This window comes from Dufourea novaeangliae, unplaced genomic scaffold (assembly GCF_001272555.1).
Source record: "Dufourea novaeangliae isolate 0120121106 unplaced genomic scaffold, ASM127255v1 scaffold113, whole genome shotgun sequence".
In the NCBI taxonomy this organism is placed as follows: Eukaryota; Metazoa; Arthropoda; class Insecta; order Hymenoptera; family Halictidae; genus Dufourea; species Dufourea novaeangliae.
Window position 1 is genome coordinate 670,595 of NW_015373986.1, and position 27,998 is coordinate 698,592.

Consider the following 27,998-nt stretch of genomic DNA (forward strand, 5'->3'; position numbering starts at 1 on the left):
GTTTTATAACAGTTGGTTCAATGGCAGCTGCTAGTCTCTGTCAAATGTATTCCACTCATTCGCATACACTCACGCTAAGTTCCATATCGAATGTGCAGCACACCCTCGTTCGCTTCCATTATTCATAAACAGATCAGACTTTGGTTCATTCTTGCCTCGAGGAAAAATCCATGGTAATTCCATCTGCTTTTTATTGGACCACAATTCTCGGTAAGGCACGAAGAATCGTACATGTAATGCATTTTCTTTGTGATTTCCGGTCCAACGTTTTATTTTTCTTTGATATCGGTTGAGCAGGTAGTCGTTCGGTTCTTAAACACTATGTTTCATCGGTCGATTCGTCCGCGGCAACACACACTGCCATTTGGTAATCTAAGATATAATTCACTCGTACAAACTTCGTTAAAAAATATAGTAGATAAATCGAAGGGATTTTCGACGTTATCGTTACTATGCATTCTTTTTTTTTTTTTTTGTTTCTCTATCGTTACGACGAATCAGGTTCCCAGGTCTCCGCGTAGATTTTTACTTCAATCCCACTCCATAAATTACATAAATATCCTAGAGAGTGCAGACCAGAGAAAATATCGAGAGAACGATGTGAAGAAAATTACAGACCTGTAGAACCGATTCGAAAGGCCACTCAATCTCTCTGCTCCCATTCTAAACATGACGTCTAACATTCTAAAAAAAGTGTCTCTTTCCACCCACTTCAACACCAAGTCTCTGATTCGATCGCTATCTTGGAATACCCTATATTGGGGAACCCCATTTTGGGATACCCTATATTGAGATACCCTATTCTGGATACCCAATTCCGAGATACCTTATGTATTGATAACCCTTATATTGGGATACCCTATTTTGGGACACCCTATATAGGGATACACTATTTGGGACACCCCAAGTCTCTGATTCGATGGTCCGGTACACGCGTGCTCGGCGATCGAGCCTTAGTAGTCTTCAAATTCCTCGAGCCCCTTTGACCTCATCCTAGCTAGAAGCCAAAAGTTCTCCAGAAAGGAAATCCTCTTTCAAAGTTCTCGAAGCCCCTCGGTGATTCCGCGGAGAGAGCCGGGGAACTTGGCCTCCATTCGCTTCCCCAGAGCGACCAGACTCTCCTGGTCAGTCGAAAGAGGCGAAAGTCCGCGGGAAACAAAGTTTCTCCCGGCTCTGCCGGCTGCGTGCATAGTCACTGGTAACCGGATCCTTTAAGGATACCGGGGATCAGTCAAGTACCTCGACGAGTGATGGATATTGTGATAGGATCTGCTTCTCCTGTGATCTCTGTGATTCGTTGGTCGATGCGCGGGATAAGGTCCGACGAAGGGCACCGTTCGAACGGCGCGACGATCCTGGTCAGCCTGAAGTTCTTGCAGAGCGCCAGCGTAGTCAGGTGGCGGGGAGACTGGATGTGCAGCTGTTTGGAACTGGGACATACCGTATAGAACCCCTATGGATCGTCTCCAGACCTCGTGACGCGTGTGGTTCTCTTGCTCCAATTGACCCTCTCGTCTTCTACTCTGGGAAGAGCTGCTCTCGGTCGAGTTGCTGTCCTCACTGGTCCCTAGGCCAGGGTCTCTTTCTTCGAAAGCAGCCAGACTTGTTGCTGGGCTGCCCTGTAGACTTTTGGCGATTCCCGTGCGGTGATAGTAAGAAAGACTAGGGTGTGGAATCACGTAGGGTTGCTGGAGCTTGGAAGCTAGATCATCCTGAATCTTCACATCCTCTGTCTTGTCGTCCGCGGGTGCGGAGGGACCGAATAATGATAGAAGCACAGGTAAGAGGAACATGCCATGCATGGCGCCTATGAAGATCACTAGGAAGACCATTTTGAAGAACACCATGAATATATACGTTCCAGCTAGGACCAGGGCTACCAAGCCCAAAATTGTGGACGCGGCACCCTGCACTATTGGTAGTCCAAGGCTGTAGAGACTCTCTCGGACTCTGTCTTCTGGTGTTTTCTGTTTGGAGCTCATGTAGGCGTAACAGATATGGGCGGTGAAGTCCACGCTGAACCCTATGCACATGATCAGATTGATCATGGATATACTGTCCAGATTAACGTCCCAGAGAGACATGTAACCGGCTACCCCCAGTTCAATTGAAATGATACAGAAAGCCACCCAGAGGCAGCACAGAACGTTCGGTATAAAGAGGAAACTGATCAACATCATGATCAGGGCCCCGAACACCATACACTGAATGCTGGTCGGCTTAACCAACTCGAACTGATCGAAAAAGACGAAGTACGGGTGGAAGACACTAGCATTCAACGGAGACTCGGTGCAGATCCTGCGAAGCTCCTTCACCATGTCCTTCTCCTGATTGGTACCGCTTACGTTCACCGCCTGGATCATGAATCTACTCGCTATAATGTGCTCCTCAGCGTCGTCGAGCTTCACGTCCAGGGACAGGCTACTTATAGGATACAGCCAGGTATCCTTCAACGTCTTCATGAAGCTCTTCTCGTCGGTGATGTTGGTCTCGTTTAGCTCGCTGTTGTTCACATACCGCAGGAAGCTTCTTAGCCAACTCTCGGTAAATATTGGCGCGCTACTGATGTAGCTACTCGCTTCGAGGGATCTCGTCAGGTTCTCCATTTGCTGCTGAATCACAGGGTTACTGTAGTCGTACTGCCCACTCACTACCACCTGGAACATAACGGTGAAGGAACGTAAGGATCTTCGAAGACCCTATGTTAGCATACCTTATGTTTTGATAACCCTGTTTTCGGGATACCCTATCTATTGATAGCCCTATTTTGGGATACCATATGAATTGCTAACCCTGTACATATTGGGATACCCTATGTATTAATAAACCTATCTTCGGATACCCTATTTTGGGATACCTTCTTTTGGAATACCCAATGTATTAATAACCCTATATTGCGATACCCTATATTTGGGATATGCTCTTGTTCCCCATCGTCTTTATCGTCATTTCATAGTTTCGAATGACTGTATCAGACGGGGTTTTTCCAGAGGTATCCCAGATCGCAGTGCCAAGTGTCGAGAAAGGATCGTCTGACGCAATCGTCCCCCGTCACTTTTCTTCAATTCCGAGACGTCTGTACACCGAGAGAAAGCTGTTTTGTGGACGACGTATCGAACGAGCGCGAACGTGACATAATTGCGAGGTGGCCGGTGCTATGTGTCACGAGAGCCGTCGTAACCGAGGGTTGCGCGCGATTCCCGGATGAAAGGCTTTCGTCCCCCGTTCGTCCATCCACGCGCCTCAACCTTTTACAATTTCCTGGAGATCAAGGCCACGAGGCGACTTAATCCTTCTGGGGTTAACTTTAGGGCCCCTAGATGGATACAAGGCTAAAAGCTAGTTAGCAGAGGTGGCAACTTCCTGGAACAGGTAATCCATTGATGTGGTCTTGGCCCGGGCCAAATCTCTTCTTCGAACGATAAACTATCCTACATTCTGTACACAACGTCCTTGAAGCTATCCTAGAGGATCGAAGCAACCCTCTACTGTCGTCTGAGACAACAAGACAAGTAATCTACTGCGTACCTGTATCCTGTACGGAAATTCCCGGAAGTAATAATCCTGTCGGTCGTAGAATGTTATCGAGTAAGAGTCGTTCTTGGAAAGCTTGCGACGATCCAAGCCTTCTTGAAGAGTCGTCAGCCCGTAGATTGCACCAGCCAGGTAACAGGCGAATATCAGGATCACGATGACCTTGATGGGTCGACAGTTTAGCGCACCTGCCAGATAGTCACGGAACCAGCTCATACATCCGTGTTCTGGATTATCCACCGGATTGTACGGATCATCCGGGTCCACTCCTCCAGTACAAAGTGCCCTGTAGATCCAGGATCGATGCGCTGAAATTCGAGATAGCATCATTGTCCACCGATTCGTCAGTGATTCATCGAGTATATAAGACTGTGGAACCGAAAGTGCCAGGCGGGAAAACAAAAGATGAAATCATCTTGCTGGTGTGAGAACAAAGATTGCCAATGAGCCTGATTGTTCCTACAATGTCACGTGCTAACAGACAATAGTATTAGCAGGCGCGTCACGCAGACAGTACCTTGAAGGTCTTTAACTGTCCCCTGATCAGTTTCACGTTTTTTTTTTGTCGTTTAAATCGTTGAATCACAGAGAGATGACATAGCCAGGTAGTCCCAGACTTGGGCACAATTTTATTCGAATGATACATAATGAAACGGCAACATTCAAATTGGTGCAGTAATTCCTCGATGAGTGTTAGAAGGCTCCCCAGGTGTACAATGACTTTTTAATGAGACTTAGTACAGTGATTGGAATTCTGAAGCCAACAATATTTGTTTCAACCGCATATGGCAATTAGTTTATGAAATATTTAATGTTCAGTGCCGAGAAGCCTTCGAATACTCATCGAGGATTTACTGTATTTCCACGTTTAATCGATTCGAAATGGCGAACAACTTCTTTTATCGTTTATTCGTTATTCGAGACTCTTTATCTAGATAATGAGATTTGCCCATCTCTAATGTGTCCACGCACGGAGAAAGTCCAGCGACCCACCGATTACATAACACGACCACAGTGATCTAACGAATTAACTATATGCTCGAACGTAACACGCACCGGGCTTGTACCTGACATAACGGGGAGATCTCGAATATTTTTTTTCTTTTTCGTTAGATGTACATATGGACACTTAGGAGGGGAAAGGCGTGTGTGACGACATCGGGGGACCGAGAGAAAGTCGATGACGCTTGGATCCAGATTCCACGCGACTTTTCCCGGAGATCGTGTATGGATCCTGCTTGGTAATTGGTGTTTACGATCGTAACTCCGAAAATCGTCCTTACGTAACCTCGACACGGTGGGACGCGTGGTAATTCGCGTGTAACGGGACACATCGAGCTGCCTGGGGATCTATAGATCACAGGGAGCAATTCGATAACGATGACTTAACGAGATCTTCCGGCTTTCTCGGGCGAAATGGATTGCAAAATGAATTTCTAAAGATAGAACTATCTAGTTATTCCCCCTTTCACAAAGCTTATTTGTATTTTTAGAATGTGCCATTTGCCTTTTTTAATCGGTCGGATGGATTGGTTAAAGCAATTTTAGGTTAAAGCTCTTGAAAAAATTCGATGTATTAACATTTATTTAAAAAAACGTTTCACTAACAGAAAGTAGTATCGTCGAGAATCTCGTATTTTTATGTAAAAATAACCTAAAAGTTCAGGAGTCTCTTAAACTCGAAAAATTTTCCACCTATGTTTGTCAGGACTTCCTTTTATCATTTGACGAGTAGTATCTACCGTAGAAGTTACGAACCCCTTTTTGGAACACCCTGTATATATCTATACGTTAAAATTACAGTTTGACCAGAAACTTTGGGCAGCCACAGTACCCAATAAATTCTTTCCAGTATGTCAAACTGTAAAAATTACCCTAAATCCCACCTAACCCTGTTAATAAAGTTATCCTAAATCCCACCTACCCCTGTTTATAAAATTATCCTAAATCCCACCTAACCCTGTTAATGAACATTTAATCCAACATTTTTTTCAGTCCACAATTTTTAAGAGGTGCTGTACATCTCTGTAGAACAGTTCTTGAAAAGAAGCCCGATAAAAAGGTGTATTCATATGAAAATCCGCAACCCAATTGCCGCCGAGTACGCATCGTCTCCTTTCACAAAATCGAGAGTAACCGTACACGCGAAAAAGGGGCAAAGTGAACGCGCCTCGATTCGAGGATAATGCGCGTTCGGAGGGTCCCTGCCCGTTCCACCGTAGAAAGTACACCTTGCCACGGAAAATAAATGAAAGTTCAAATAAAAACACGCCGAACGATACGTTCGAGGCCCCGTGAAAGTGTTCCGGGTAACGTCTTCTTCGACCGTTGAACGTTCCCTCTTCCATTCGTATGTGTATTTCAGCGTGGTTACGAGTGTTTGTATACGGTTACATCGGGATGTAGTAACCGAAATGAACGGGGATCTTCTCTTCATCTCACTTTTACTGACGAATAATATTCTTTAACTGGTTACGTAACGTACGAAAGCGAGTGTGTAACGGTATCCAGTCCAGTTTTCGAATTTCTGGCCCTAGAGGGCATTGTAGAGCGCTCGGTCGGTAATTACCCCTAGAGGCAAGTATATACAGGGTGTCCCATCTGAAGTGGCACCGTTAATATCTCGTTTGCTTTTGATTTGCAGACAATTTATTTTAACAAATGCTCGAAGTGATGTCCATCAACTTGGACACATTTTTGCACTAATCTCTGTATCATAGTTATTTTATTGTTTAAATCTACTCTCGTATATTTGTGGATTTTTCACACTCACGGTCATATGAAGGTCATTCTATTATAGGTCGTTGGATTGGTCTTGATCTTAACTATTACGCCATGCTAATAAATATATGTAGTCCTATTTAAAAAAAATATCTTTTTTATTTCTTCCTTCTAGCCAAATAATACTTTTCCCTCATATTTTTTTTTTGTATCTTCAAAGACAAGTGGGATATTGAAGGTGCCCACTGTTAGGGTAACGGCGGATTAGAAAGAGGATACACGAATTTTTTTTCGATTTCTTTTTCACCGTTCCGCTCTACTTCGCAATTTTCTTTCTGCGGCTTTCTTTCGCCTAATTGTTTACGCATCGTCTTTGCTGCCTAGATATACACATAGAGGTCTAGGCACACGCAAAACGTCACGATCGAATACCTTTTCTTGTTAGGTGAAAGGTCTTATGTGGAACCCTTTTTGACTACCATCCATTTTAGTCCACTTTTATCATTCTCAAGAAATTTAACGCTGATTTTTGTAGGGTATCGGATGGTGTAAAAATGATGAAATTTTTGTAAGGGGAACAAAGTAAAAGTACTTACAGGATTTTGAAAGAGGCTGCACCTTACAGCACACCACGCTGTGGAGGTTCTTCTGCTCGCAGTAACCGCTGATGGCCACGCAGCCGGTGAAAAATGTCAGATGGAAGACGAAGGTGAAGACCACAGCGAATCCTGGACAGACATAACAACTCCAATGATCAAAAAATGCAAGAAATTGAAAATTACAAGACAAAAAGGGTTGGAAGTTAAGTGTCCAGTCTGATAGTCCAATTGAACGTACATCAAAAGGAACTTCATTTTTCCTATTTTTAAGTACAAGAATGAATTCTACAATAAAACATAGTATCATAATAGATCCAAAATGGACCCCCATTCTTTTTCCCCCTATATTAATCAGACCTGTAATTAGTTAACTATATCTGGTTAGGTCTCCAATGTACAGATCAATTCAAATGTATACTAGTCGACTTTCACTTGGCATCAGACTTTCCGACAGAACACCAAGTGGAGAAAAATTTTTCAGGGATTGATGCTTTTGAGGGTAATCCCAGAAACTCACCCGAATAAATGCAGAAGATCTGCACCGAGGGGAACGGCGAAAGAATCCCGATGAAAAACGATATCATGTCGGTCAGAGATGTGATCGTAATCGAGACAGCTGCCTCGCTGAGCATCGCGGCCATCCGCTCCGGTACCGGTTTCATGATACTGGTCCGTCTCCAGGCAGCCAGCATCACGAACGTGTCGTCGATACCGATTCCTACGAGCAAACAATAGAGCCATAACGTTAAATGAAAATTTTTCTTCATTCATATCAGCCAACCATAAAGCTCAAAGTTATTGGATTCAATCAGAAGTAACAACAACCGTTAAATCGATAAAATCTGTTCACTGATAGATTTATTGGGAAATTCCTCGTTTTCGGTGATATTCGGTTCTCCAAGTGAAATCACCCCTTAATATGTCCTTTCCTGTTTTTCTGTATATCTCGCATATTATAGTAGTTATGAAAAAACTGTTGCGATGAAAGATTACGGATTTTTTATATCCTACAATACTGTGCAGTGAAATTTAAAAAAATTTGTTTATTTATTTGTTTATTTTAAAAATAAGTTTTGAACAGTTTCATTACACACTTTTATAGAGCATAAGGACCCTTTAAACTTTCATTGCAACAATTTTTTTTTATATCTACTGTAATTTTCTAGATTCGCAAGAAAATAGGAAAGTACATGTCAAGGTTTAAGGGGTGGTTTCACTCTGTAGAATTGAATATTGTCCTCCTACAAACTCGTGTAGTTTAAAAAAAAAACGAAATTTTCGGGGTACCCTTGGTAGTCGGCTGTGTGTTATAATTAAATAAACGATTCGTCGTCTCGCAAACAGAAACGACAGGCGGTGCCATTATCGTGGTAACGAGGCGGCACTTATCGCTCGCGCTCGCGCGCGCAGTGAATCAGAATGGTCGGTTGATTCGTGATTCACCCTGTCTAGATTTGGACGGTGATTTACGGGCTAATAAACGCCCGGTTGTCGTTTATTCAATTACAAGCAAGGACGACCACCGGAAGCCTTCCTCGCCGGACAATCGAATTTCTCGTGACACCAGGAAGAATCAACAGATCAACGACGCCACTGCCTTAACTTGATACAGGATCACTGCTGAACATTATTGGATCAGCGCAAAAGTCTTGATACAATTGTGGTGGTGGTGTAGCAATACTACTCCATATTAAGGCAATTCGTTATTGTATGTATAGGTTAGGTTATATAATCGGTCTGACCATTGCATTCCATTTCTACTTATTGTCAACATGAATACATCTATATTAAGTAAACGTTCAAATTGGATTATTTTGGTAACGAATAATTATACGAAAAAACCGTTATTCTATATTTCCGACTTAATTTTTCATGTAACATAACCCCTTTTGCGATCGCACCGCCCACCCCAGTCTCCGTTACAAATCTATCGAGACTTTCGGAAGAGTCCAATTTTGTCGAATGAAAAAAAATTGTCTAGTTCGGTACGGTGCCTCCGATTCGTTAGGTCCGGTCAGCGATCGTGCGTGTCGGTTAAACGTCGCGACGCAACCGATCGCTGACGAAATATCTCGTCTTGCGAAATTTTCCAGGCCTCTCTTGTGTCGACTCGATCGAGCGAGCACACGAACGGATCACCATCGACTGTACGGTGATTTACGTGAAAAGCGGAAGTCTGTCTCTCCGTAGGCCCTCTTTTCCTTTCGTCGCGCTCGCCTGCGCACGCGGCCGACCAAAGTCGCTTCATTACCGTCGATGATTGCGCCCGGCTACGTTCGACTGGATCGCCGTTGCGAAATCGTACCGTCGATTCGCTTTCGATCGGAATTTCTGTTGTACAAACAGCGTATACGGATCATCAATGAACATTTCCTCCACTGATGTTCCCGACCTAACCTCTTTGCGCATGTGGCAAAGTAATAGTCCAGAAGTAGGACATGGGGTTAGGGTCTAAAAAGGGAACTTCGGTACCCCGTAAATTTCAATTTATTTTTTAACCTTCACTTTGTAGGGGTATTGACAGAAGCATTGGGCAATTTTTCGTTTTTGCTGATATTCGCGTCTTCAGGGTGAAACCACCCCTAAATGTTAATATTTCCTTTCTTGTTTTCCTGTATATCTTGAAAGCTACAGTAGATATACAAAAATTGTTAAAATAAAAATGCATTGGATCCTTGTGATCTATGAAAGTGTGTAATGAAATTGTTAAAAATTTGTTTGTTCATATATTTATTTATTTAAAAAACAAATTTTTCACCATTTTATTGCACAGTTCTACAGAGTATAAAAACCCATTAAGTTTTGATTGCAACAGTTTTTTTATGTGTACAATACTTTTCAAGATATAAAAGAAAATATGGGAAGACACATTAAGGGATGGTACCACCCTGAGGATCCAAATATCAGCAAAAATGAGGAATTAAGAGACAGGAGAGGAAGAAGTTGTGACTGGCTAAACAACGCGACAGCACAGTAAAGAGGAATCTGAAAATGCTAATCAGACCGACGTTCACGGTTTTTCCTGATAAATCGATCGAGAGCTGGATTCCTGATGAATGATGATCGCTACTTCCATGGGTTCTGTGAATGGAACGTGAATCGGACCGCTAACGAACGCGCTACGCGTATTTCCTAGGGAATTATCTTCTCCGAACGGGGTCTGAATAATGTTTGAGGTACATTAGTTAGATGAGTCATCTGGTCTCATCAATTTAAGGTCTAGGATGATTCGAACCGCGGAGAACCTTATTTACCCAAATGCTCCAGAGTTCTAGAGGTTCTTTAAGTGTTCAGCTCGTCAAGTAAAGTGTCCACTCACCGATCATAAGGAAAGGTGCAGCCAGATTCAGACCTATAAAGTCCACGCCCAGGTAGATGCATAAGCCGAACGCGGCCACAGTGGCCATAGCCGCTGATACATTGCCAAGAAGCCCCAACCAAGGCTTGCTGCGTACCCAATCAGTCATCATGCAGGTGACCACGGAGAACAACGCCATCAGGATGAACGTGCTCGAGAAATACGGCACTATCGTCTTTGTATTCTCTTCTAGCTCCAACTCCAGGGTCCTGGAGGCGAACCTTGCAGTGGCAATGTGCTTGAACACGCCTCCTTCCTCGACCTTCCTCACTGCCTCGAGGAACGCCTCCTCCCAAGCTGCGCCGCTGATTGGAGAACGAAAAAAGTCCGGTGAATAGTCAGATTGATGATTGGACTGTGGGGTTGTGGCGTTTAGAGGACATCTGGGCATGAAAAACACAGGCTACCTACGGAGGTAGGTCTAATGTGATCCCTTCCTATGGGGATAGATAGCTCTAATGTAATCCCCTTCTAAGGGATAGGTAGCTCTAATGTTTAAATGAGTTATAAGGCTGAAAGTAAAGGCCTCAGAATGATGAGGTGACTATAAGGAGATCATAAGGACGTAGCACTGTGTATTGGGGTATCTGAATAATAGGGTATCCCCAATCCAAATTGTCTCTACATTCTTTCCACTCAGATCGTCATCATAAACATCCACAATCCACTGAAGATAGGCTTCTATAGTTCAATAACTTAGTTCCCTGATTTAGGAAAGTGGACCTACATTGCATCCTGACGTGAATTCTCAGCTGCCAGGAAGTAAGCGAGCTGCATCGACGGCACGGACTCTATCTCCTGGTCCTCGTTGATCACGCTCCCGCCAAAATAGACCGGCAGCATGTGAATCTCCCAGGAAACGGGGTTCAGCATCACCGGGAAGGTCAGGTTCAGCTCCTTCTTCTCCACATCCCTGAAAAATGCTACCGACTACTTAGATCCCAAAATGTAAACGGAACAAAAGACGCGCAGCCAGCACCAGAAACGGTCCAAAAAAACACCTGGACTACATATCTCGATTCTCCCTAAGACCACCGATGCTTACTTAATGATGTGATGAAGATTCAGGATGTCGTTGCTGAAGCATTCGTCCAGCCATTTCGCGCAGATCTGATCGTAGGTGAAGACCCCGCCTTCGTAGGTCGCTACCGAGGACTTGATCACTTTGTCCAGCTGGATCAGCTCGTCGAACACATCGGCGCGCAGCAGATTATCGTTCCCGTCCTTCGAGGTGATGATCACGTGACCGAAACGACCTGAAAACGGAACGTGAAGGATCCCGTTTTGTTTCTCTTCTAAACGGCGGTCCGGCTGGGAAGAGGTGCACAATTAAACCGCGATGGGAGAGACGACATCGTCGAGCTGAGGGGTCAATTAGCGACGACTCAATGAAACGAGAAAGCGCGTATCGTTAATAACAAGGTTAATTCGTACGAAGGGGAGGAGCGTGTAACGCGAAATTACACGGCCGACGAGGCAAACAAGGAAGCGGACGGTTGAAGCCGTTGTCTCGTGGTGCTTGATGCACTTTCTCCTTGAACTTTAGCTAGTAAACGGTCCACGTTCGCGTAAACGATCATCTTTTAATCTTCTTGATGGTCCTCATTCAAACATTTTAGGTAGCAGTTAAACAAAAATTCGGATCTACATTATGTCTATTGGATGTTTTAGGGACCAAATACTAACTGGTCCCAACATTTTGAATACCAGGTAACCTAGACAAAGCCAATTCTCTGGATCATGTCTACATTATGTCTATTGAACGTTTTAGGGATCAGCTACCTAGCAGTTAGGGTAATTAGGAATAGAATATAGGATTCCTATAGTAGTTCGAATTCCTTTCAACACCCACCTGGCCTGGTGATGCGACCCAGGCTGAAGTAGTGGCTGTAGTTGACCTTGAAGTACTGCTCGACGATCGCCCGTTCTGTTTTGCTCGGTCCATTTGTGGGCGAGAATAGGTACTCGGGATCGATCTCGTAATGGATCCTCTGGTATCCGGTGAAGCAGATGAATGCCAACAATACCGGGATCACCACGAAGTAGCCGGGATGACGACCCACAACGAGGCCCAGCTTGTGGAACGCCCGATTCAGGAAGTCGTCCACGCAGGTCAGATTGCTGCACATCTGCAAAAACGTAGCGAACGAAACGAGCCTGTTAGCTGGTTTTTCGAAACAGAGGAACTGTCAACATCGCTAGAGGAGGGGGGGGGGTTATGGCCGTACGATTACTATCATCTAGCCTGGGATGGCGTGTAATAAAAAGCCAGTTAGGCGGCCAGAAGTGGAGCAACCGTTTCGCCGTAGTTGCAAATTTGTGTACTAGCAACGCACTAGTGTATTTGTGTGTGTGTATGTATCGCAACCACGGAATTGACAGTCCGGCTGATGTAACATTAACACGAGTTTTTACGCAGGTACATTCGTCGACTGGGCTCGCTATTGCGACTTGGGTAATTAGAAACGGAGACAAAGTGGTTACAGATCTTTCACCGAGTTAACTTCTAGTCTAGACATTAGCTTCTTGGGATAGATGGGTCGACAATCGAGTCGTGGAAAGTAGTGCTTAAGCTGCGTACACGCTTAAGCTGCATTACTGTACGTACGTACTTAAGCCACGTATACACTTAGACAGTTATACAATAGTGGAATGAAGATAAATCATCGACATCGTACACGACAAATTAACACTAACAGAATTTGATAAACAAAATCTGTGTAAAGCTACGTATACACTTGAATCCTTTTGACGGGCAAAGTAACTCTGCGGTAGAGACTTTATATGTTGAGAGATAGAAGATTGATTTTAATTCTGGTACAACTTCATAACCAAAGGCCCTCTTCAGCTGCGTATACACTTGGAATTTTCGTAATGTTAGAATCCACGTGACCAGAAATTGAGAATCGACTTCCCAGCGCAAAATAAAGTGTATACAATAATCAGTGCTGATGTATTGGATCAATACTGTGAACGTTAAGCTGCGTCTACACTTGATCATCCATTGTACGATTAATTTAAATCAGTGGGGGTAGATATCGTCGACATTCCTATTAAATGGAATCACGCAACAAACACTGGCTCTATCCGAAACTTCCTAATGATTGCGACACACAGAAACAGGAAGAGGGAAACTTAAGGAGACAGTGGTGTGGTCCGTGACAAATATCGCAACTCACGCACATTGCTCGTCAAAGAGCACGCTCGCAATTAGTTTAATAACATAGGCATCCGTTGTCGTCCTCCTCCTGTTAGCGAGCAACCGGTGGCTCGTTTTAACGACGGGAATCGCAGACATCCGCCCTTTTACGTGAAACTATCCTATCTAACGGGTTCAAGGAAAGTTCTCGGTTCCGCAAAAAAAAAAAAAAAAACAGAAGAGAGGAGAAACACGACCCCGAGAGGTCGTCGCGGCTGCTCCGTTTCAAGGCCAAGAAGTGGGTTAGCCGGGCCACGGGACTAAACAACGCGGATTAACGTCATCGAAGACCGCTTTTGTAAAAGCGAGGTCGGACTTGACCCGAATCCCCCGCGACTCGCGACAATACGAGCGCGTTCAGCATACCGAAATCACGACAGGAGATCATTGTTGACTATTAATTTCGGGCGGGCGATTGCGTGAGGCCACTGGATGGGGGAGGAAATATTCGTAATCTTTTCTGGGTATACATTGCAAAACACGATCCATGGAACATAATGCCCGATAGAATATAAAGATAACCCGATAGATAACCCGAAAGAATATAAAGTCTGTCAGCCTGTGTAATACATCTCTGGGGATTTCACAAATAACAATCTATAGTATGATATTCTATTGCAGAACTGTACACGTACGCTCGATGAAGATCATGGCAAGACTGAAAAGGGTTGCTACTGTTCGGAGATACGAGGGATCGAGTAACGAGCCACTGGAGAGCCAACTGTGTGAACGATCGGGAACACCCGTTTCATTTTTCAGTGGAATATCCCTTTCCTTCCCGCTTCTGTTCCCGGTCCACAAAGGAACAATCTCTTGGGATCTCAACAAGCCCGCATCCAGGATCCTCTGTCATCCCGGAAAGGGTCTCTTAACGCTCATCCACTGTTTCGTGGTATTAGCCCCGTTTTAGGTTACTAGTGTAACTTGCTGCGTTCTAATAATTCGTTATTAGTCAGTTCTACAATATATTGTATGGCTCTTTTCATGAAAGTGGATACCAACAGGACATGTATATGTATAGAACAATCTTATTCTTGGATGATCTTGGACCAACGTAGAACTATCTTAACTAAAGTTGAGTTAAAGTTGAATTAAAGTCGAGTTAAAGTCGAGTTAAAGTCGAGTTAAAGTTGAGTTAAAGTCGAGTTAAAGTCGAGTTAAAGTCGAGTTAAAGTCGAGTTAAAGTCGAGTTAAAGTCGAGTTAAAGTCGAGTTAAAGTCGAGTTAAAGTCGAGTTAAAGTCGAGTTAAAGTCGAGTTAAAGTCGAGTTAAAGTCGAGTTAAAGTCGAGTTAAAGTCGAGTTAAAGTCGAGTTAAAGTCGAGTTAAAGTCGAGTTAAAGTCGAGTTAAAGTCGAGTTAAAGTCGAGTTAAAGTCGAGTTAAAGTCGAGTTAAAGTCGAGTTAAAGTCGAGTTAAAGTCGAGTTAAAGCTGAGTTAAAGCTGAGTTAAAGCTGAGTTAAAGTTGAGTTAAAACCGGGCCAAAGTTGAGTCAGAGTTGAGTCAAAGTTGAGTCAAAGCTGGATTGCAGTTTAGTTAAAGTTGAGTTAATGTTGAGTTAAACTTTTGACTGAACTCTTGACTGAACTTTTGACTGATCTTTGGCTGAACTTTAAGAGTATATTGGCTGAACTTTGACCCAACTTTGACTGGAGTTTGAGTCGACTTTGCTTCACCTACCATGGATTAATCTTAACAAAAACCCGAGGCTCGTCAGCCAAGAAAACTGTAGATAGATCAACCGAATAAATACTAACCGAAGATGACGTCTCTATGTTGTACAACTAGTATAAGAGTGTCGTCAAGTTCCCGAAGATTCTTCCGAAGAATTTCCGGATTTCATCAAAACCTCGAAAGACTCCTTCGGCCGCGCGTCGTACGACGAAAGGACATTGGCTCCGAACGCGGATCCGAGCGCGAACGACTTTCTAAAACCACTTGCACTCGATTCCAGCTGGTTTTACACACCTGGACGGAGAGGCCGATCGTGTGTGTATTGCGAGAAGGATGACGACCGACGTGTGGGTTTTCGCGAGGTTCAGAGGCCAGAGGACCACCAGAAGGGGGAAGAGGGGGGGCGAGGACACTGCCAGAGATCTTTCTCCATCGTGGAGAAAGTAAACGGTCATTGGGTAACAGCCAAGCTCACGTGCGCGCGCGCGCACACACACACACACACTCCCGTTCGTTATTCGAACCTCGACGATTGAATAATGTTCGCGTAACGATCAAGAGCCTTTTGTTCGCGGCCACGCGAAATCGTAACGGGTTTGAGTAACGCTACCGATCGTGCTAATTAAACAATCACCAATGTACCCAGTTACGTAGTATTTCCCCTAGTTACGTAATTCCGACAAGATCGAGTCGATCACGTCAACATTGTTCCTTAACGAAAATTTATCATCGATCGATAACGCGGCGATCGGTATATGGAAATTATTGATTGAGCAATCGGATCGAGAGAATGAATGATAATCAACGATTCTAATCCTTTTTATAGACTGGCGGTGCAGGGTTGCATTAAATTTTTAATCGAACGAACGCACGAAACGGTGTCTGAGATCGTCAGATTTGCATAAACATCCACGGTCTAAATTACCGATCGCACGATTCCGAAATGACGACAGTGGGGATCAACGATGCCGGTCACGTCTACGAACGTACGCCAACGAGAATAACAACCGGTCAATTTCACTGTGAACGGTCCTTGTTCCCGAAATTCCCAACCGTCGTTAAGTACAATGACTGCCCTTCGAAGCGGTTACATAACCTCGAAGGACTCTAGTCGAGACAGCGAAAAAGGGTCTATCGAACTGCAATGAGGACGACGAGTCTCGAATGTGCGATTCCACGCGAAAACACTCATTCAGAGTTTCCTTCCTATTCCGATGAACAATCGTCTGGACGGTGGAATTGACCTAATCATCCTGTCATCGTGTGCCGCATGACACTGGAGGAGACGAGAAGATTACCGACTCTGACGGCACGGCGGTTCGAATTGTATGTACATCTAGACATTTGCATTTTTCCGATAACGTATACGTATATACACGGAATTTCTCCTTTCGGTTACAAAAGCTAATCGGTTACATTCGACGAGGCACACGTGACCGGTAAGAACGAAAGTGCCTCGCTTATAAATAATGAAATTGGAAAATTCTCTCCTGGTCACGGTTTATGTTTTCGTTTGAACAGTTTGCGCGTGAATCGCTTGATTATAGTTACACGCTGCGTACATATGCGCGTTGGAGAGTATTATTTGCACAAGTGTGGTAGACATGCAACTTTTATATAAGAGTTTTCTCACATGGATATGCAGCAGTACCCTCTAATATAATTTAGCAGTACTCCGAATAATATAATTCGCGGAAGTGTGCTTTATATGTGGAAACGCAGCATTAGGGTTAACCTTAGAAGTTCCCCTCATCTAGATACGCAGCTTAAGGGTCAACCCCGAAAGTTCTCTCATGTAGATACGCAGCTTAAGGGTCAATCCCGAAATTTTTCTCTCATGTGGATACGCAGCTTAAGTTTCAACCCCAGAAAGTTTCTTTCATGTGGATACGCAGCGTTACTCTTCAATAACACAGAGCTCTACTAGGCTCAGAATTTTATTTTCAACTGGGACACATCCAACGTTCGTTCTCCAACTTCGAAATAGAAGAAACTTTCAAATGTCCGATCGAGGGATTGCGTATTCGAATGAAAAAATGGAGAAAAAACAGCGCAGAATGTGGAATAAGATTGGTGGAAGGTCGTTTGTCACGTTCCTAGTAGTTTTACCCGGGGACAACCGAGGAAAACGGCAATCAACTGGCGTTCCCTTGCGAAACAGTCAGTATGTCAGACGTTATCGTTTCTTAACCCCATCGCGGTCAGACGAGAGGCACGTAAACAGCCTCTCGCGAGCTGTCGGGGCACAATTTTTCCTCCCGTCCTCGCCACTTCCAGCCAGATTCTGTGTAAACCGTACGTGTACGTTCTTAGGCGCCATACGAATTCCAAGCCGGCTTGCACCATAGCCGACCACCTGCGAAACTATTAGAAACTAACACATTCCTGTAGAGAAACTCAAAGTGGCCACGGTGTACCATAAACAAAATAGGTTTAACAACGTGAACATCTTATAAATGATAAAAAAGAAATACGCAGGTTGATTCTACATGAAAAAACAAATCGAAAACATGAAGTAAAGTTTTCCCATATGGCCTATAATTTTGGAGATAATCCAAAGTTTGAAAATGGCCCACAGTACCTCGAGAGGAGGAGCGTAACGGAACTTAAATTCCAAAGTCAAAAAATTCTTCTTACAATTTTCACGTATTTTTCGCCGCAGATTCGATTCCCACTGTGCCCTATAGCAATCTATCGCCATCAGATAGATCATTCGCGGAACTTCGATTCCATAAACGATTCTACTTAGGTTCTCTAAGTGTGAATAACAGAACTGCCGATTAACCGAGAACGTATCGACGTGATTTCAGGCAAGAATTTCGCGCGGATCGACGTTACGCGAGACGAAAGTATGCGTGCCTGTTCGTTGCTCAACGAACTCCGCGTGTACGGGACGCCAGTTTCGTCGACGGACGAGTGACGAAATAACGTCGATACGGTAGCGCGTGGCTCTTTCAAAATCGAAGAAACGGGAAAACGGCTATCCGGTCTGTTTTATAATCTCGTTCGTGTGGCCTACGAAAGAATTTAATACACTCCGTTCACAAGCGTTAGAAGGTAAGTGACGGAGCCTTCGTATACACCAATCATCTAGAAGTAATTTTACATTAGCTTAGTAGTTTGGAGCATGGTAACATAGTAGCTTGGTAACTTGGTAGCTTAATAAATTGGTAACTTGTTTACTTAGTAGCTCGGTAGTTTCATAACTTAGTTGCTTGATAGCTCAGTAGTTTGATAGCTTAATAACGTAGTAGCTTGGTAACTTCGTAATGGAGTAGCTTGATTAGTAACTTAGTAACCGAATAGCTTGGTAGTTTGGTAGCTGATTAACTCGTAGTAAGTTGTTATGCTTTCACTATTTAATTTTTTTTTTAATTTTGGATGTTCACTATTACGAGTTATTATAGCAAGGAAGTAAAGTAAGGAACTAGTATTCTATTAAACAATGTGTTGGTTACATGTAACGTAGTTCCTGATGAACGTTATTCCAAACGATAACGATCAGGTGAACCGAGAACGTGGAGGAGGAGAACAGAGAGAGTCAATTTTCGCCGGCCACCTGTTACGACGTTTTGATTTATTAATGAAAGGCGAGCCGCTCATAATACAGAAGCAAGTTCCTCCATCGGTTAAACAAAAACAGGGCCCGCGTGAAAGGCGCGAGAGATACACACTTGGTTTCCTCGTGGTTTCGTGGAAAAACTTCACCATGCATATCTACACCTCTCTAACCCCCCTGGTCAACCGTGTTACGTTGCAAGTTTTTTTTAGGTTGCTCCAGATACAGTATATTCCTAATTACGGTGTGTCTTAATGAGATTTTGCGATGATTGTCACCTATAGACAGCAGAAGTTTGTGCAAATTCATGGTTTCAGATGGAAATATTGAAAAATTAAAATTTCATCGAATTTTGAAATTGCAGGAATTAATTTAATTTGCAGGAACTGCAGTCAAAGGGAACTTTTGTTATTTTCTTACTATTCCACCAGGTTTTAGATAAAATAGAAAACTACTTTGACTTTGTAGTATAAATGTCTGTAGTTTAATTGTCAGATATCACTGACCCTATCTTGGGTTTCTGACATTGAAACTGTTACTACTGGGACAGTATCCTGATATTTATAAACTCGTGAATCTGCATCTTATACCTGCAGAATGCAGAAAAATATGTAAATGATCAGACTGAAGATGGATGGACCGAAAACCTGAGACATTACCCAGGTCAGGCAATTTTCGTGAGAGATGAGTATACCTGCGGCCAGGTAAATCTACGAATTCGTAGAAGAGATAAATCATCATTTTTGACGTGGGTTCGAATCTTGTGAAGCATAATATGAAATTTCACACTAACCTACAGCCAAAGAAAATTCCAGGAGAAATAGAAGAAAGTGTTCAAAGCACGATTCAGCCAGAAATAGAAAACATTCTAGATTCAACAGATTGATTAGACATAAAAATGAATCAACCCCTATTTTTTAAATAATTTCGTGAATTATGCACTACTCCAATGAATCCTCCATGGGAAGTGGGAGAGATTTTTCAATAAAAAATTCAGAAAAAAATAAGAAATATTCCAGATGCAACAGGTTAACGATACGAACGAAAGTATCACCGAGTCGAAACAAATAATTACTCCCCTCTATATTGCGCAAAACCAATACACCGTAAAAATTCGATCTTTTCGAGTCGCATTTCCTTATCGGCTTCTTGCGAAATTCGTCTTGTGGAACCTTTCTCCGCGAGGATCCGACAAAAAACGAAGTCAAGTCCGAGGTAAATCGATACGGTGGCGAACGATTTACGTAAGCTTCCAGCTTATTTTCCCTGGCGGCAATCGAGGGGGGGGGGGGGGGGGGAGGAGAACAGCAAGAAACCGCGCTCTTTCCATCAGGCTAATTGCACACTTTGAAACGGTCTCGACGCGTTACTTTGCATTTCTCGCCAATTGGGATCGACTTTCTTTCGGCTTTGCAACTGTCTTGATATAAAACATACAATTGTCTGTAATTTATTCGTGGACTGTACATATTTATGTAACGATTTGTACCGAGTGATATACGCCGAATATTCGGCCGCCATATTGCTTTCTAAAAAATATTATAATTCAGTATGTTAGCTGGCAATAGAACTACCAAGGTTGATTGCATAATATTTAGCGTATTATTTAATAAATTTAATTGCTATGTAAGGGATTTTCGGAGGTATCAGAGCTTTTCTGGCAACCCAATAGTGCACATTGCATTCCATTTGCGGTAAGGAAGAATATATGTACGGTCTTTCAATATTAGTGTCACGAATTCTTTGTGTATTCTCTGAATTAATACAGAAAATTTTAACGAATGTAGTCCTGAAAACATTCCACTCGAAGGACATAATAATTTTTCTTTTGAAACATAACCTCGAAGCAGATATCCAATATGGCGACCATGAAGTTAATTCGCAACCTCATTTTATTCTATAAAATCGTGTATATTATGTCTCCTGGACTAAAAATACACATAAAAACGTCACTGATTCTTTTTTTTTTTTTTTAAGAATGGCCAGTCCAGTGACATTTTTATGCTGGTCGTTTTTTTTTATTATGTTCGACGAGACAGAGCAAGAAAATAAATCGACTCGGTTCTTTTAGCGAGGCGATTGTAATCGGTCATAGATCGCAGGTTTCAGCTTGCTTTGACGTCACGACAAATCGAGCAACGTGACTGTTGTAATAAATGATCCCCCCTCAATCGATCGTTTCTTCTCTATTCATCGATATTGATGTTACCAGACTGGCGAATATTTAGTCGAATGTCTTAATTAAAACATTTTCGTATTTGATGAAATTGAGATACGATATATAACTATATCGTTAGAATTAACTATTATGGCAATAGTAACCAATATATAATTACACATTTTGCAATAAAAAATATTTACTCGCAGTTAGTTGTTAAAAATAATTTTCTAGATTCTTAGATTACGTTATAAAAATTTTCATCGACCAGTGGGTTTTCGAAAAGCATATTGTTTACTATTATAAGGTTGATATCATAAAATCTAATGGTACAAATACTTTTGTATTCGGTGTAGGGATCAGATACGTACAGACGTAACGAGCATTAGACGCGACAATGGGTTACGCGGGTACACAATAGACGAGCCATATTAATTACACAAAAAATATTGTCGATCCACGATACCCTCAGCGATCGTGATTCACCGCGCGTTTCATAGCTCGCGATCCAACGTGGCGGGAATGCGAAAACGCATGATTGCGGGGTATACGCAGTCTCGAAACTCGGTCTGAAGTGATCGATAGCTTGAAACACATTTTATATAACAATGGGAGTTCTGTTACGTTAGACAATAAATCATATTTCTATTCTGTCTTGTTATCCTATAGTCGAACCTCCCGCATCCAAACCAACAGGGAGACATAAACGTTCCGATAACGGAACAACAGACACTAAACTTCAATTTATTTAAATAGAAATTACGAAAATTGAAGGATCACATTAACTTCATAATTACTGTTTGATCAAATGGAACTTGAAATTTTCAATTACCAAAGAAACTTTATTCGATTTTGAGGCTATAAATGAACTTCACGGTCGCCATATTGGATTTCCGCAGCGAGGTTATGACGTTCCAAAATAGACGTTATTGTATCCTCGAGTCGAATATTTTCAGGGCCATAAGCGTTACAATTTTTTCATATCAATTGAGATAATTTTCACAGTATATTGCAGTAGAATTCGTGAGAACGCTTCTAAAACGTCCTTATATCTTCCCCTAAGGTTACTGGAAACGTTCTGACCCTCTTATGAATACATTATATTAATCAAAATTGGACAGAAGTTGTGCAGCAACCTAATACATATGTATACGTAACTAGAAAGTTACAAATGATCACACACAGTAAAGATAGAATCCAAATATAGAAAATTGGTTTGAAATTTACAGTTTCATTCGATCTCTCGATTAACCAGCAGTGACTTTACTATTTCCTGATCGGAACACAGTTTCGAGAAACGTGAATGGATATGATTCAATTTGCAATGGATCGCTAAGCCGTGGCTCCTAAAGTGCGGTAACAACGAGCGTAATAAAGTTTCTCGAGAAAAGACTGCGATTCTTTTTCTCGTCGGTACGACTAAAATTCCAGCAATTCTGTTACACCAAGCGCATAAACATCAGCGAATTCTCGTGACTATCGGCCACGTTCTCTAACAAGGAAAACTAGTCGAGTTCAGCGAATAGATTCCCATCAAAGCGTGTTACACCGGTCATTTTAACACGAAACGATCCCTCCCCTAAATCCTCGACAATTCTCCGCAAGCTTCCATGAAATGTCGTTTCGCTAATTCCCTTCCATTAAAATTCCCTCGATGTACTTTATACATCTTAACATTAAATTGGCATTGTCATTATTAATAAATAAACTCTCACTACCAGCAATTATTTAGAAAACGATCCATAGTCTTTACTGACACGAACCGTTCAAGGATCTACGGCTGAAAGTGTATCTGATACATCGATAGACCACTGATCCATTGATAGATCATTGAACCATCGATGGATTACTAGTCCTGAAGAATAAAAAACGTGAAAATTTAATTTAAAGTGACTATAGATCATTGATCCATAGATCATTGATCCATATATCACTGATCCATAGATCACTGATCCATCTATAGATTGCTAGGCCTGAAGAATAAAAAGTGTAAAGAAATCATTTTAAGGTGGTTGTTATTTTTCACGTTGTTTAGGCCGATCAACGGATCACTGACGAAGAAAAAGAGTTAAGTATCTGGTTCTACCACTAGCTTCGCGACAGATACAGAATCTATTTACGAGGCATAAGCACAGCAAAATTATACAATCGCGTGCCCTTTTTTTGCCTAGATATCCTCCGGTTGCGAAATCGACAACGGGTCAGCCGTGGAACAATCGGGACAAGGCTGTCGCGTGGCTGTTTCTCAAAACACAAACCGTGCGTCAATTGACCGTTGATTAAACGGCAGACAGCCGCCGTTCCAGCCAGGTGTCCACCGTTTAAGTAACCAAAGGTGTAAAACGGGAATAAAATTGTCACCCATTAATCGGCGATTCGTTCCTTTCTATGCGCGTGCCGTCGTCCGCGTGACCTCACTATACATACGTACGTGGGACATTCTCCACAGAATGCATAAAATGTCACATGTTACATGAATAATAATAATAATAATTAAGCTTCAGTAGACGGTACACGGTGACTATGACGTGAAAGAACACAGAGACAGAGAATTCAATATTAATAACGCAACAATTTGAGAAACCGAAAATTTTCATATATCAAAATTTTGAGACGTCACAAATTTGATTATTACAAAATTTGAAACATCCAAAATTTGAAAGATCCGAAATTTGAAACATTAAAAATTTTTTAAAATAAAGATTGTATTACTATTAAAATAACACTATACAAAGTAAACTAATTATGACATTGATTGAGAGTCTATGGCAACGACAACTACTGTGAACGACTTTTAATCGGTCTGATCCTAATTAGGATTTATTGATCGACATATGTGACCCAGTCACGGGACAGAACGTTGAAGTCACGCTCTCCTACGTCCCGAAAACGGTCCCGAAGTCGCGAATATCCGGATATCCGGGTGCGATTACTATTACAGATTCAGCGTAACCCGATTATGCAAACCGGGCGTGCGAGCAACGTTTATGTAAATCGATTCGATCGGTTTAAACCGCGTTACACGATTCCCACTTGCCTCCCCGTTTCACGCAAACGGGCCACTTTTATCAGCCTCTCGGAGAAAGTTCCATCGCGTTATGTCTTTTTACGATTTTGCTGCCGCTAGCTACGTTTTTATCTGAATATGTACATCCTCCATCAATTTTGTAGTTGTAGTGTATTTCCAGCATCTCTAACTCATTTAACTAAAGATACATGAGCAATTTTTATATGCAATAATTCAATCCCAAAACATGCAAAATTTTAAGGTTACCATAAGGTTTGATGGAAACTACAAATCTAGGTGAACTGTATTAAAAATTTCAATAACTTTAGAGAATTTTTCTTACAAGATAAATACAGAAAATTTGCAGTCTATTTATTGGTGGACAAATTGGTTCAAAATTCCAGTATGAACTGAAGGCTTCAGAAGATAAAGAGAGGTTATGTAACAGTTTTCTGAAAACTTACATTTTCTTGGTACATCGTATTCTTTCACATAGTACCATACTTCACCTTATCTCACCCTATTCACCTTCTTTATCTTAACGAGCATGAAGGACGTATGTTGCTACTAACTTTTTTAACATCAATTTACTACAGACTTAATATCTGTAACATAACCTTCATCCTCCGAAGCCTTCCCCTATTAAAGAAACATTATTACTACAACTACTAAAAAAAAAGATATTAATACCCTAGCGAGGCGCCGTCTTTTTCTTTCTCTGTAGCGATATTATTCTGTCTCGGGATACAGCAACAGCTCCGATATATCGCTTCCGGTTCGAAAAACGAAAAATAAACGACAATTTGTGGACAAACCTGCAGCGAAGTCAAATTTCCAACAATATTCCCGATAACGTTCGAGGACTTTCTAACAATTCCGAGTCGTTCCGCGAGATTTACGAGAGCGTTGGACGAAAATTTATGCGTCGTTTAACGCGAATGTGTAACGGCCGCCGGGACGGTTTTACGGTTCACGATTATCGACGATTTGTTGTGAAAGCACTGTTCGTTGATTCCGATTGATCGCTGTATTAAACGGTGCTACTTGCAGTCGAGATTCACTAAATCACAATTCCGTTCGACAAACTTCGCTACTACAAAATTTCAAATTTTTTTTAAATTCAGGGTGAAACCCCCCCCCCTAAAGGTTAATATGTCCTTTCCTATTTCTCTATACATATATCTTGAAAACTATAGTAGATATATAAAAAAAGTTGCAATGAAACTTTAATGACTTCTTATGGTCTATAAAACTGTGTAATAAAATTGTTGACAAATCTTTTGTATATTTATTTATTTATTTATTTAGAAAGCAAATATTTACCAATTTTGTTGTACACTTGCATAAAGCCTAAGAATCCACTAAATTTTCGTATCAACAATTTTTGAATATCTACTAGTTTTCAAGATATACAAAAGACTAGGAAAGGACGCATTAACCTTCAAGGAGTGTTTTCACCCCAAAGAACCGAAAATCATCGAAAACAAAAAACTGTCCATCTTTCTATTAATGACCCCTACATACCTCCGATGTTTAAGAAAAATCGGAACCTCCAGAGTACCAAAGTTCCCTTGTTAGCGATATACTAAAAACATTCACAATTAGAGTACAAAAAAGATGGCGGTGATCTAGGGTACAACGAGCCGATAAGTGGAAACGTTCCACGACGTTCGGTAAACGTTAAAAATAGAGAGCGAACCGTCCCCCTTCGATGATGATCCGTCGTGAACCAACGACGATTCTCCGTAATTCCCCTCTGCGCCGAGGTCAACAGTTTGTTACGGGATGTCCGATGGGGGTACAAACACCGGCGGTTGATTGACCGGCCGCCGCGGCGCACATTCAACGGGCACACCGTCGCGGTATAACAAGAACAATCGGCCGCATTAAAGGTAATGACAACGATGATACTTTCGACGTATTAACCGAGTGGCTCGCTTCTTCGATCCAACCACTGCTCGGACAAAAGGCGACCGCGCGCAGTTGGACGAGTCAATTCAAACCTCATCAAACCAACCGCAGAAATAAGCCACTGATACATTACTATATGGTACATATAATATACATACATATAATATACAAAAACTTCAAACCTTATCAAACCAACCCAAACATACTCACTGTTGAATTATTGTACGATGGACACAAACCTCAGACTTCCAACCTCATCAAACTAGTCGAAAAAAAAATCATTATTCAGTTACAAACCTCAAACTTTATTAAACCAACCCAAACATATCCACTGTTCAGGTAGTGTACGATTGATACTAACTACAAACCTCATTAAACCGGTTAAAAAAAAAACAGTCATTAAATTATTATACGGTGAAGACGGTTTACAATTTTTTCGCTCAGAAGACTTTAGGTTTAAATATCGAGTCTGCCGGTGAGTAATACACTGGCAGATATTTATGCGGATATTGGAGTTCCCATAAAGGATCTCCCGAACAGGATGTCAAGGTATTTTATATCCGCATTATGCAGTTTCTGTGACGTCTTCGTTGATCAGGAATCTATTTTGGAGAAAGTGAAAGAAATCGTTTTTTTTTTTTTGGAATGTGAATGCCTTGACAAACTATTCAGTGCTCATAATTAACAAAATAGTAACTCAGTATTTTATAAATAAATTCTGACCAATACTGACCACATTGTTTTGCAGAACAATACTTTTCCTTCTACATTAGACTCGTATACTATTAGCCTGGCAGTAACTTTCACTTTGAATTCTTTGAACTTTTCTACTATCACTTTTTATGCACGTTAATTTCCATCCTAGTGAAGCGATATATCCTCAAAAATTTCGAACATGGTTAATTTGTCCCCAATACAATCCAGATAAAGAGGTCCCTATGTTTGCGCAAACATGAACAAGTTTAACAATAACAAACGAAACAAAAACTCGCAGAGCTTTGCAGTTAGATGAATACTAGAGAGTCCCCCGCGGCAATAAAGAAGCTTCCTGTAATTTGTTAAATTGTCTAGTGACCAGAGAGAGACTCGCAGAGTCGTTAAACCGTCAACCGACGTTTGTTTTTGATGCCAGATTGCAAGTTCCTGGCGAAACTAACACAATGATCAATCTGTGGAAAATTTAAAGTTTTAAAATCTAGCAAATAAATCTGCATCGTAAACAATTATGTCGATTCATCATGTCCTTCTAATTTCCATCTAAGAACGTTAAGACCACCCTAAGTGGTGATCGCTAAATATTTTACAACAAATATATCACACAATATCGTTTACAATCATTCGTCAAGTACCCTCTACAACAACACAAAGCAAGCCCACGCACAGAAATGCATAACAATCCGGAACTCGACAATAATCACATTCTCACACTCAACGCAACACAACCTTATCATCCTACCAGTGTAACATTACTCAGTCAACGCGTTAAAGACCAGCACGCGATTGTCCCCGGTCTCGAGTAGCTCAAAACAACGAAAAAACAATCGTCCACGACAAACCACCAACAACGACTCAACGTAGAAATTAATACTGTTTGTGTTAAATTAATTTTACGTTAAAAATTAAATTTTGATAAAATGTTCTCATTGTTTTGAGCTAGTTCAAAGAAGGAAGGTAAATCTCTGACCTTGGCTCGTCGAAAGCTCCGCTTCGAAGACCGTTCGGCAGACGAGTTCCAACGTGACAGCTCACTTCCGGTTTACACACCACTGTCTCGTCGATGAAAAGTGCACCCGTCGGTTTTTCACCTGCACTGTCTCGGACACCGGCGTGTCATTATCGATGAATTCGTGAACGAGGTATCCCGGGGAACGTTCACTCCCGTGAAATGCTGGATTCAAACTGAACTGCCGCGCCGCGTCGTCGCTCCCCCTACTAGCCACCGGCCACGCGACAATCAGCGACGCTCGTGCCCTCTCGACAGTCGTCGGTGGAACTCGGCCGGCCGACCACCCTGCTCTTCGAACATTTTTTTCGACCTCCAACGAATTTCGTAGTTTTTCTCTCTGTTGATACTGCGCAGTATGGTGTGACAAATGGGAAACAGAAATGTTTTAACATTGTATTTATGTATACAGTTTTCTTTTAGTATTAGAAGGGACAACAAATGGGAGGATAACAGGATGGTTGAGAGGAATAGACAGGAATATTAGGGAAAAGGAGGCAATAAGGTTAGGGGTGTAATATTCATAAGAGAAGGTTAAATAAAATATGTAAAATAAAAGT

The 27,998-nt window shown here is 41.9% G+C and overlaps 1 protein-coding gene across 1 annotated transcript; it reads right to left on the bottom strand.

Moving 5' to 3' along the window:
* Positions 1-915: 915 nt before the first annotated feature.
* Positions 916-27,410, bottom strand: LOC107187356 (patched domain-containing protein 3). Its single transcript, XM_015575433.1, has 10 exons — positions 27,400-27,410; positions 12,065-12,341; positions 11,258-11,468; positions 10,940-11,125; positions 10,174-10,517; positions 7,372-7,572; positions 6,852-6,983; positions 5,132-5,137; positions 3,529-3,842; positions 916-2,657 (listed from the first exon to the last, which is right to left on the bottom strand). The coding sequence occupies exons 2-10, from the start codon at positions 12,339-12,341 to the stop codon at positions 1,212-1,214; spliced, it is 3,117 nt and encodes a 1,038-aa protein (XP_015430919.1). The 5' UTR covers positions 27,400-27,410; the 3' UTR covers positions 916-1,211.
* Between the last annotated feature and the right edge of the window lie 588 nt (positions 27,411-27,998).